At 38.2% G+C, this 12,499-nt stretch overlaps 1 protein-coding gene across 1 annotated transcript in view; it reads left to right on the top strand.

The window, feature by feature from the left end:
• The window catches only part of RBM26 (RNA binding motif protein 26), a 60,570-nt gene that overhangs the window by 12,167 nt on the left and 35,904 nt on the right, over positions 1 to 12,499 (top strand). The window contains exons 2-9 of the mRNA XM_061626548.1: positions 3,872 to 3,990; positions 4,714 to 4,850; positions 5,370 to 5,458; positions 6,864 to 7,081; positions 8,056 to 8,316; positions 8,600 to 8,839; positions 9,630 to 9,767; positions 10,371 to 10,511. Of these exons, the coding sequence (XP_061482532.1) occupies positions 3,872 to 3,990; positions 4,714 to 4,850; positions 5,370 to 5,458; positions 6,864 to 7,081; positions 8,056 to 8,316; positions 8,600 to 8,839; positions 9,630 to 9,767; positions 10,371 to 10,511 (1,343 nt within the window). The remainder of the gene's footprint in view (positions 1 to 3,871; positions 3,991 to 4,713; positions 4,851 to 5,369; positions 5,459 to 6,863; positions 7,082 to 8,055; positions 8,317 to 8,599; positions 8,840 to 9,629; positions 9,768 to 10,370; positions 10,512 to 12,499) is intronic.

The following is a 12,499-nucleotide window of genomic DNA, read 5'->3' on the forward strand; positions in this document are numbered from 1 at the left end:
GGTTGATGGCAGCCCTGTGTGTGCGTAGCCGCAAAACACAAGACAGAAAGATAGGCAGTGTGAGGGAACAGGCGGGCACTGCAATCTGTGGCAGCATGTATTGGAGCCGGCTCTGGGAGGGACAAGAGTCTGGGGGAACCAGGGAAGGCCTCTTTGGAGTTATGTGCATCCATGGGTTCCATGGGTTATTTAGAAATGTTGTGGTAAAAATAGAACAAACCAACCTCAGTAGCTATTGGTGGGATTCAATTTCTTTTGCTTTTAAAAACAATACTAACACAATTTCCTTATGAGTTTAAAGTGGCTGACTTTGTATTATTGTATGGTATCAATACATTTATGACCCTCCCCTTCATTTTAGAATTTGGGCTTTCTCTAAAAATTTTCCAGTTAACAGTCATGTTTTCTTTGCATGTACTGATTAGGTTTTTGTTTCATCTTACTGTTGCTTACTCTTTTTATGTTTAACTGACACATTTCAACACTAAATTCTGAAATATATTCAGTTATACATTTCAGTGTATTTGGATATTGATAGAATCTGACACACGTACGCACACAAACCAAACTAAACTAAGATTAATAATACATTGAAAGAGCATTGGTTTCTGATTGAATATTACACAGTGGCAAGAAGAAGTTTCCTAATGATAATTATGGAAATTCCATAGTTTTGATAGCCTTTGTGAATCAAAACCAGTCCTTTATAAATATCCAGTAGGGTTTATCCTAACCAATTCCGTGTCTTGTGAAAGAAAACGATGTATAAATTTGGCAAACAATGAGTACATAAGAGTCAGGATAAGTGCAAAAGTAAGTGAACCCCTGGTTGCATCAGCTCAATTAAAGGGAATAATTAGAAATTGGGTGGTTAAGTAATTAGGTAGATCTACAGAGCGAGTTTGAGAGGGCTCACCCTATAAAAGGATTAGAAACTTTGTGAGTTTGGTCTTCACCATACGGTTGTGTGAAAACGTGTCATGCCACGATCACAAGACATCTCTGAGAACCTCAGAAAAGCAGTTATTGCTGCTCATCAGTCTAGAAAGGATTACAAAAGCATTTTGAAGAATTTGGGGTTCCACCAATCCACTGTCAGACAGTCTACAAATACAGTAGGTTCAGGACAACAGTCATTCTATCTAGGAGTGGTCATCTTACCAAAATCTCTCCCAGAACAAACCGGTACATCATCCAGCAAGTCACAAAGAACCCCAGAGTAACATCCAAGGATTTCCAGGCTACTCTTGCCTTGGATAATGTGAGTGTTCATGACTCAATGATCAGGAAAAGCCTGAACAAGAATAGTGTTCATGGGAGGATAGCGAGGAGGAAACCACTACTCTCTAAAAAGAACATTGTTGCCCATCTGAAGTTCACCAAAGATCACATGGATGATCCCCAAGACTTCTGGAACAATGTCCTCTAAGTCAAAGGTAGAACCTTTTGGCCTCAGTTAAATGTTATGTTTGGCGAAAAGCAAACACTGAGTTCAAATAGAAGAACCTCATCCCAACTGTCAAGCATTGTGGTGGGAATGTGATGGTTTGGGCCTGCTTTGCTGCCTCAGGACCTGGATGACTTGCCATCAATGACACAACCATGAATTCTGCAGTGTATCAGAAGATTCTAGAGGAGGATGTCAGGCCATCCATCCGAGAGCTGAAGCTGAACCGAAAGTGGTCATGCAACACGACAATGATCCTAAACATACAAGTGGATCTACCAAATAAAGGCAGCGGAAGAAGAAATTCCGTGTTTTAGAATGGCCTAGTCAAATCTGGACCTAAAACCCATTGAAATGTTGTGGCAGGACCTGAAGTGAGCTGTGAATGCAAGGGAGTCCTCAAATGTCACTGAGTTGGAACAGTTCTGTAAGGAGGAATGGGCCAAAAATCCTTGAAACTGATGCAAGAGACTGACCAACAGTTATTGGAAATGCTTACTTGAAGTCATTGCTGCTGAAGGAGGTGCCATCAGGTACTGAATCTAAAGGTTTATATACTTTTTCACACATGGATATTAACTGTTGAATCAGTTGTCGATACATAAAAGTTGAAAACGCATCATGTTTGCCTATCATTTGTTAAATCAGGTTATCTATTGCTCTTTATCTAGAATGATAGGGTTAGATTAAGATCTATTAACATTTTTGATTGGAAATGTGTAACAATCCTAAGGGGTTCACCAACTTTTTCTTGCCACTGTATAACATTTCAGTTCCTGTTGGTGTTAATACTGTCCAGAACTTGCAAATAATATTTGTCTTGCTCTATTCCAAAACCATAGGAGATATCTACTATAAATGGGTTCCTTCTGGGAGGAAGAGCGGGATATAAATTTAAATAAATAAATAAATACATAAATAAGTGTAGGCAGTAAATATCACTTGATAAGGATGCCAACAGTTTTGTGGTAATCTGGGCTTAAAGGTGATATTATTTTATGTCAAGCTATGTCTAGATTCAAATGCAATGTGAAACCATGGTTAGTTAACAACATAAACCATTGTTTGAATTTCCAGACTATAATCATGAAGCTACAGGCACATGCATGGGACTGCCCTCTTCATCCTTTATTGCAGCTATAATGATATTGGGAGCATCTGCTTCCACTTTCAAATAGCTGCAATTTGTCGTCATTTCCAGACTTAAGACAAATTGTGGTTGCTCTTAACTATGGTTTGTTCAAATAAGCCTGGATCTTAAACTACTGTTTGAAGTTGGTGTGTCTGGAGAAACCACAGTTAAGAATAACTACAGTTTATATTGAGTTGGAAATAATGACAAACCCAGTGAGTTGCAAATGCTTCTAATCTCTTCCTTGCAGCCACTGCAGAGGAGAGAACATGGACACAGCTATTAAAACAAACCATGGTTTCATATTATATTCAAAGCTAATTTTCAGAAGGATTCTACAGCACTATTCTTGAAGATAAAAAATATATTTTAATTGTTGTAAACCACCCAGAAAGCTTCAGCTGTGGGGCAGTATACAAATCTAATAAATATTTTGCCACTTGGAATTGCTTTGTTACGTTGATAAAAATCCAACTACTATTTTATAATTTTTTTGTAAACCTCCTTCAATAAAAAATTGAGTATACCAATCAAGTTTTGAGGTCAAATGCACTCTAAGAAAGCCATATAAATACAATACCTGGTGGAAACTATTAATTATGACACTGCTGTGGATTTGTGGGCGAGGAACTCTTGGGGAAACGTGGTTGGTTGCTTTGTTTCAGTGTGCTTTTTTCTCAGTTAATCCCTTGGCCAATGGCATGCTGGTGAAGAAGTTATCCCTTGTTATGTTCAGACCTCTATAAATGTGTTGGTTTCACAACCATCTCCTGACCTAAATCTAAAGTTGCTGGGGTACCTTCCACACATAAGCCTGCACCATAAATATATTATGTTTTGGAATTGCAACATAGTCAGAACTTTATATCATACTTTGCAAGTTTGTATGGCATATATTGCCTCATTGAGCATCTTTGAATGCCACTAATAGTTCATCAATTGTATCATTCTTATATGGCATAAAGCATCGCAGGAGAGTGTTGGTAAACATAATCTCACAGGTCATGCACAGGGTCAAGTTTGGCACTTCAACATTGAAGCGGTTAAATCAGGTGACTTTATTGATTGTTTTGAAGGAGGCCCTGGTAAAAAATAACCTTCAACAATACATTTTGCAAAGGTGAACAGCAAATGGTGGTCATCTAAAGTGGTCTGTGAAAAGTGATCACATTAATTTCTGATTTGATGGTTTGATTTTTGTTCCCTTTTATGTCTGCTTTTTAATTGCAAGTTGTTTTTGAGCAATTTGTTATATCTTCATTACTGACAGTTTTGATTTGCATCATTTACAGATGTGATGCAGATCCATCAGCCCTAGCTAAGTATGTTCTTGCTTTAGTAAAGAAGGATAAAAGTGAGAAAGAACTGAAGGCATTATGTGTTGATCAGCTGGATGTGTTTCTTCAAAAAGGTAAGCACTTCTGGATATAGAGCTTCAGTGACTTGTAAACTCTGACTCCATATAGGATTCATTGTATTTGATTTTTTCTGTATTTTGGATTGAATAACTGTACATTACATTAAAAAATAGTAGCAGCCTAACAGATTTGTTCCACCTTAGAAATATAGTAAGTACAGCATAACAACTAAAAGATATAACAGATACTCAAATTCTGTACATCACAAGTACCACTATTAGAAGTTGTGAATCATTTTGAGTGGTTACTAGACTATAACCTACAATTCAGTGTAAAACATATATTCAAACAATTATTCATTATGTGCTTCCTCTCTACCCTCTGCTCAATGCACTACTTGCTGGAACTGTTCCTCTTTCTCCTTGTGGTGCCTGAAAGGCTTATCCCAGCAGTTGAAAAGGTTATTCCAGTCTGAAAACGTTATTGCTAAAGCAGTTGAATGCCTATGTTTTATTTCTTGTAGCTTAGATGATTGGTGTCTTGTTGGAGATATTGTTTTTCCCCAGCCTAAAAGTTCTGAGGATGGGTGTCTGGGATAGCACTCTGGCAGAGGATTGGTGACAGGGAATGCAGTGGTGTGTTCTCTTTGCTATTTGACTTCTACTATCCGCAGGTGAATGGCCACTTGCACAACAGAGGCAAAATGACTAATTTGATTCTGGGTGATACTAGACATTGGATTATTTTTCAAGTGCTAACTTTGTATCTTGTTTTAGAGACCCAGCTATTTGTAGAAAAACTTTTCGATGCTGTGAATACAAAGAGCTATCTACCTCCACCAGAGCAGCCATCTTCGGGAAGCCTGAAATCAGACTTCTTTCAGCATCAAGAAAAAGAAACGAAAAAGGAAGAGGTAGTAATCAGTCATGCCTGTTACTCTGTTTAATATGTATGTTGTAATTAAGTTTTGGAAGTTTGATCTGCTATTTTCAGTTACAGTGTATTTAAATGCTAATTACTAAGGCCATACTTCTTCTGATGGGTGATTCTTGAGAATGGACGTCACTTGACTTCTAACAGCATATATAGACCTTAGAGATTGTAACCAAAAGTGTTACTTTGGATTATCTGATTGAGGCTATAAGGCCAGCATTCAAGGGGGGAAGATTTGTATGGAGAGCCAGTAGCAAGAGTGGAGCTCTACAAAAATGTCTGAAAGACCTTGTTCATGTATTGCTGTTCTTACTGGAAATTCTTACATCATGGCATCTTCTGTGTCGCAAAGGTGTGCATGTGTGAATTAAGTGAGTAACAGCTTAAATTGGAGCAGTATTCTACAGGAGAATTTTGAACTAGTTCATTTTTATTTGGTTGCTGAAGTTTTTCTGTGTGTGCTGCTCATGCTTCATCTTCATTTTCTTTCTGTATCAAGGTCATTAAAGAGGAAGAGCGAGAGAAAAAGTTTGCTAGAAGGCTAAATCATAGTCCCCCTCAGTCAAGTTCACGGTACCGAGAAACAAGGTGATCATCTATTCTCACTCTTGCAGTAAATATCAGTAGAAGTTGTTTAATATAAGTTTCAGAATTTGCAAAGGCTTGGTATCCTTTTTCATATATAAATGTTATGAAGTTGATTTAGTTCAATTGTTTGCAGTAGTAGTAATTTCAAATGATTACTTCCCCATACATGTAAGGGATGCAAAGGCACAAATGGGCATGCTTCCCTGCAGAATATAGGGAGAGTTTTATTAAGCACAATCCTAACTGTGTAATTTTTCATGAAGCTTTTATAGCTTCATAGGGGAGTGCACTTATCAAGCATACCTTGTCCCCTCCCACTCAGAAATTTGGCAGTGCTGAAGAGCAGCTTAGTGAAAATGAAGTGAAAAATTCTGTGTTAGGAAATTGTCCACATCTGGATTTTTCTCTACAACATCAGTGTTTTTTGTCACCCACTTGAATGGATGGTGATTGTCATGAGTAAATATACAGTTCATATGCTATGTTGAAAAAAATGCACAGCATTTGCATATGCAGGACAGCTTCTTCACCACAAAACCATAATTATGGGTGGAATGTTGTCTTTGAATTATGACTTGCAGAATGAAAATGCGCTACAGACATGTAAGCAAACTCTGTCACAGCTACTACTTAGAATGTTCCAATTATTGCTCATGCACTCTAAGCCCAATATTAAACAGCGCAGACACAAACCACATTACCAGACCTTGCTGGGTTCTTTGAACTGACCTGGTCTCATATGTTTATCTTGTCTTCTCCTGTGAAAGGGCATGTCTGGGTGAACCTTTTTCTCTGCCAGCTCCTGTCCATTCTGATGAAGGGATGGACGAGGAAGACACGTGCTGTGTTGTTTGTACTCCAGTTTACTTTTAATGTATGAGAACATAGTTTAATGTCATGATTGTCTGAATAAGCCCTTAGTGGTCCATAAAGCAAAGAAATAAATGTCAAACTATTCAGACATTCAAATAGCAGAGCATGATCCTGCATCCATGGAGAGTTCATGATGGTGAGGGGGATAGGAGTGTCTGTTCAAGTACCTGGACAAGCCCCCAAACTACTTAGGGCCCAAACACTACTTGCATTCAACTAAGTCCTACTTGGAGTAGACTCACTGAAATTAATGCATCTGTTAGCCATGTCTTTTAACTTCAGTGGGTCTGCTCTGAATAGGACAAGCGTTGAATACCACTCATGGATTTAAAAATGCCCTGTGGTAGGTGATAAGTGGTGTTGGGTCAGTACCCACCATTGTGATTTAAAATAGTATGTGTATTCATGATTTTTTAAAATATTTCCACTGATTTTGATTCAAACTGTTACATTTGTCTTTGGGATGAATTGGAGGTTCCAATTCTGTTTAGAGCCTAGAATTTATTTCTCTGTAACAATCCAAAATATTTAGAAGCAGGGATGAAAGAAAGAAAGAGGAGCGCTCTCGCAAGAGAGAGTATGATCGGAATCCTCCACGAAGAGAATCATATCGAGACCGTTACAACAGAAGAAGGGGCCGGAGCCGGAGCTACAGCAGGAGTCGCAGTAGAAGCTGGAGCAAGGAAAGGTTGCGGGATCGAGATAGGGACAGGAGCAGGAGTCGAAGTAGAAGTAGAACAAGGAGCAGAGGTGAGCAATGGCCTTTATATGATATGCTGCAGTATTAAAATGAAGTACTCTCTCCAAGCAATGAATTGTTACTCTCTGGAAGATGAACCTTTCAGGTTCGGATGGATAAAACTTGTTTATTAGAGACTAGACATCATTTGATACATTCAGATGATCGTTAATGGTACGTCCAATACCAGACATAACAAAAGTCTGGGGATGTCCTCGAGGGGAGGAGAAGCATATATGTTGCTTTGAGGTCCTTGGAAGAAAGCCAGGTATATATGTAGGAATATGTATATATGGTATGATTATGCTCCAGTATGAACACAATATGTAAACTTCAAAGAAGCCCATGAGGATTTTATTTGAAAGTACCGTGATGAAGAGCTAAAAATATGCCAGAGAACGTGTTCTGAGATGCATACATTTTAAATACAGTGTCATCCTATGGATATATACTTAGAAGTAAAACCACTGTTCAGTGAGATTTACTCTCATGTAAGTATGCATAGGCCTTTGGCTTGTGTTCTCCCTAGTATGCTGTTTTTCTCACTGCACACTACAGGTAGAAGGGAATGATTGAAATGGGAAAAACTGGTCTATCTTCTGGTTATGTTGTCTACTTCTTCCTGTGGTGAGATGATTAGGGATGAAGTGCACGCACCTGAGAGTCTCTCTCTCTCTCTCTCTCTCTCTCTCTCTGGGTGAAATATGACAAAATAATATCAAAACAAGTTCTTGGGTTTGGTACTTCATGGCTCTCACTGTAAAGTAGTTTCACGTATGTATTTCAGGATTTAAGATGTTTAACCAATCATGTTTTATAACTGTGATTTGAGGTTGCCATTAGTTTCCCTATATGCTTCCTGATGAATAAGCCAGCTGGGATTAGGGTTTTTTTAATTTTGAAAATGTTCGTTGGCCTGTATAACGTATTCTTGCTGACATTATGTTGATACTTTGTTCTTTTTGTAAAAAAAATGTTCTTGCAGAAAGGGATCTGGGGAAGCCAAAATATGACTTGGACAGAACAGAGCCGTTAGAAAGCAACTACACTCCTGTTTCTTCTGTAACAAACATTTCATCAAGCCATTACCCTGCCCCTACATTAAGTAGCACTATAACAGTTATTGCTCCTGCTCACCATGGAAATAATACTACTGAAAGCTGGTCAGATTTTCATGAAGAACAATTGGACCATAATTCCTATGGGAGACCTCCACTGCCAAAGAAACGTTGCAGAGACTATGATGGTAAGAACAAAAATAGAGTTCATCTGTTGCCCTGTCAAGCATTGATGAAAATAACCATTATATCTTTAAAAGATTTAAAATATTCTCCTTGTCCTCAGTATTTCATATTGTTTTAAACTGAAATATAAAAAGTAAAGATGACTGTTCCCCCCCCTTTTCCTTTTTTTCCCAAAGGAAAGATATATCAAATTGCAATCTCATGTCAAATAAACTGAGTGGAAATCTGTTAATTTGCAAAGTCCTGAAAACTTTTTCTGGTAATAATCTTGTTTTAACTTTTCAGAAAAAGGTTTCTGTATGAGAGGAGATATGTGTCCTTTCGATCATGGAAGTGACCCTGTAGTTGTAGAAGATGTGAACCTTCCAGGTATATTGCCTTTTCCACCCCAGCCTCCAGTTGTTGAAGGACCACCTCCTCCAGGACTTCCTCCACCACCACCTATTCTTACTCCTCCTCCTGTAAACCTTAGACCTCCTGTTCCACCTCCAGGCCCATTACCACCCAGCCTTCCACCCGTTACAGGTACTGTACTATGTTGAAACCCATTAAAATACTATTCAAAATACATAGGAAAAATGCCAGCTTTCTTAAGAATGTGGAGGTGGTCAAGAAAAAAAATCACTGGGTAAGGAGTTCCACAATTGGGTTTCCATCACTGGGCAGTCTCTAGATTTTAAAGCAGATTGACACATCTGAGACAACAAGGACCCTTGCAAAAGAAGAGCTCCCTGCCTGAGAAACAGTATATTTAGAAGTAGATACATGTGGTGCAGACTGTAAGCTTTAAAGGTCAAAACTGGCAGATAGAATTTTCATTGAAGCTAACTGACTACCAATATATCTGTCTTATGATGAGTCTTTAGATGGTCCGTATTGCCTGCTCCAGTTAAAATTCTGGTGGCTGAATTTTCAACTTCTTGTGGTTCAGGCAGCAAGCTGGAATGTATAATTAGACCAGCCACTATTTCTCTTCCTCTATACTCCCCACCTTATACTAATTTGCTAATATCTTTATGGTGAACCAGCAAAATATGACTAGATGCTTCCCTCGTGACTGTAGACTTGATAAATGTTGGCTAAAACAGTTGGGGCTTTGATCATTTGTTGAGTGTAGTCTTAAACTCTAAACTATGAGAAGCAGGAAGTGAATGATAATTCTATCCCTAAGGCTACATTTTGTTGCTGTCCATCTCTGAAGAGCCAGAACACACTTGGTGGTCAAGATTTAATAATACTATAGTTTGCGCTATATATAGTTGCTTTTTTCTTTCTTTTCATGTTTGGTATTAAAAATTATGTCTGCTTTTGGCAGGACCACCACCTCCGCTTCCACCTTTGCAACCCTCTGGTATGGATGCTCCCCCAAATTCTGCGACTAGTTCTGTTCCTACAGTTGTAACGACGGGTATTCATCACCAGCCACCCCCTGCTCCACCCTCTCTTTTTACAGGTGCAGTACTAAAATATTACCCATGATAAACGTCTCCTCATTATATGTCAACAGGGGACATTAAGAATGTAATAGATTTTACCATACAGTAGAAGCTTGTCACTGGCAAGAAATGTACATTTTAGCTAATGTAATATACGATAGCAACCTTTGCTTTGGAATGTATCTAGAATTTAGTTTTACAGTCAAGGATAGGATCAGAAGCATTGTGAAATTAGTTATCTGAGCCCAAAGGAGCATTATATATATTTTTCTCAAGCATCCAATTTCCCACAGCAGTTATTTTTGAAGCTCAGAGGTGTTTTACAAATGTGTAAACCGCTCCACCAATTTGATGATATCCAACTGTATACAGCAAGATAAAAATAAGATAAATGTAAAAAACACAAATACATCTTGTGCAAGCTCCTCACATGAGCCAAAGCAGTTCTTTAGATCCTGATGAAGATTTTCCAGAGGAAAATAATATTTTGATCTGTCTTCTACAAATAGTTTTAGATTCATAGCTACTGAGAGAGTGTTGTATAGACTGCCCTGTTTGAATTTGGAGTTATGTAACCCTTGCCGCATTGTAGTGTAACAAGATAATTTCTTCTTTACCAGAAACATATGACACAGATGGCTATAATCCTGAAGCACCAAGTATAACTATCACTTCAAGACCTATGTATAGACACAGAGTGCATGCTCAAAGACCAAATTTGATAGGACTTACATCAGGTGATATGGACCTGCCACCAAGAGGTATTGTGAAGAATTTATTGATCTGTGGTTTCAGACTCTTCTTGCCTTAATATTGCTTTATTGTTCTAGGAATAATAGCAGTTTTTGAAAAATGTTGATACTAAAGTTTGTGTTTACTGCCGTCTTGGAAAGCTGGGAACCGGATGTTTCCCAGGCTCTGTTATGATGTTATAATAAAATGTATTGATAATACTGGACTTTTTTAGACAGCAGCACACTCTTTTTAGAACTACTGACCCAGAGAGGATTGCTAAGAGACCTCTTTTTGTTTATTAACAGTTGGCTAAAATGTTGTTTTTTTAATTTTCAAAAGCATTTGGTGGTCTTAGCTGAATGCTGGTTTTATACTATTTTACTTAATTTATTAGGTTGTTTATGTATTCATAAGATGTCTTGAGGGCTCCCGTGGTGCCAAAAGGTAGGTTTTCAAACAGAGTGAATATATGCATTGACAGAATGTGCCTTTTGGGTATGCCACATCTTTTATTTGATGTAAGAAAGTATTTTTGTAGTCATGAAATGTTAAGAATTTCTTCCTTAAAAATAGAAAATAATAAGAAACCACATGTTGTGTATGATGTTTTTGACTGATGTTTACTGTGGTGAAGCTAATGCTGGACTGGCCATACTATTTTCCTTACTACTGTTCCAATTCCATTCTGGACTCATTCTGAACCTTTGAGCTCATGCTCTACCATGAGTTCACCTTTTTCAGGTACTCCCAAGTTGTATTTTAATGCAAGGCCATGTTATTTAAGGTTTTACCTTACTGCATGTTATAATAGACTTGTTTGCAGTGATAAAACTGGATAAGTCCTGGTTTACAGGTTCACTATCTGATTTTAAATATGCTCCAAAAGAAAAAATCAGTGCGTTTGGGAAAATTGGGAAGATTCAGTACTTACTCAAGAAAGCTTGTCATATCATGGTGATATCTACAGAACTTGTTCCAAATTACTTTCCAACTTGACGGTAGCTGCTTAGCATTAATAAATCTTTCCCAGCAGAATCCTCCTAGAAAACAGGCTGCTTACCTAAGATAGGGACTCCTTTGGGAGGAGGAGTGGGATAAAAATTTAATAAATGTAAATGTATTATGTATCCTGTCTCCAAGACCAGAGGCACCCATGACTCTGAATAACAGTCATTGGGGAACAACGGTGGGAGAAGGCTGTTGTCCTCATGTCCTGCTCTGTGGGATTCCTATAGGCATCTGGTTGATGATTGTGGGGGACAGGATGCCGGACTAGAAGGTCTGAACCATATGGGCATTTAATATACTTAGGTGTTGGATCTCTCCCTTGTTTGCCTTACAATCCCATGGTCCTTACTATAATATCCTGTCTGGGTTTTTTTACATATACATTATCTTGTTGTAATTCTACCTTGAACATTTTGATACTATGAGCTGGTTTACATGTAGCATTAAGCTAAATCATGACTTAGCACTAACGAGCAAGCTTGTGGGTTCCCAAAGTTAAGATTGCAGCCTCTGCACTCCTCCTCTGATCCTACTGCTGCCATGCTACCTGTGACTAAGCCATGGTTTGGTTTAGTATTGTATCTGAAACCAGGTTCATGGCTTGTCTCATTCCAGACAAACCATGACCTGTACTCAACATTTGTTTTTCATTTACTGCTCATGGTTTGTCTGGGAAGATGAACCACAAACCCAGGTTTGGAAGCAGCACTAACCAAACCATGGCTTAGCCCCAGGTATGTCTGGGAATCTGCTTGTTCACATTAAGCCATGGTTTGGCTTTGTGTTACGTTTGAACTGGGCCACACTAATGTTTGATGTCATGAAGTCACTTGCTGACAAAAAGCAGTATATGAAGCATATTATTTAATAAATAAATAATTGCTTCAGGATACTATAAATTGGCTATGTTGCATAAATACCTAGTGCAAATGATGCCTTTCTTCATCTTCTAACCTTAATCTACTTCCACTATAAATTGGCTTGAAGTTATGGGGAATTGAAGTGA

The sequence above is a fragment of the Rhineura floridana genome, chromosome 5 (genome assembly GCF_030035675.1).
Source record: "Rhineura floridana isolate rRhiFlo1 chromosome 5, rRhiFlo1.hap2, whole genome shotgun sequence".
Classification (NCBI taxonomy): Eukaryota; Metazoa; Chordata; class Lepidosauria; order Squamata; family Rhineuridae; genus Rhineura; species Rhineura floridana.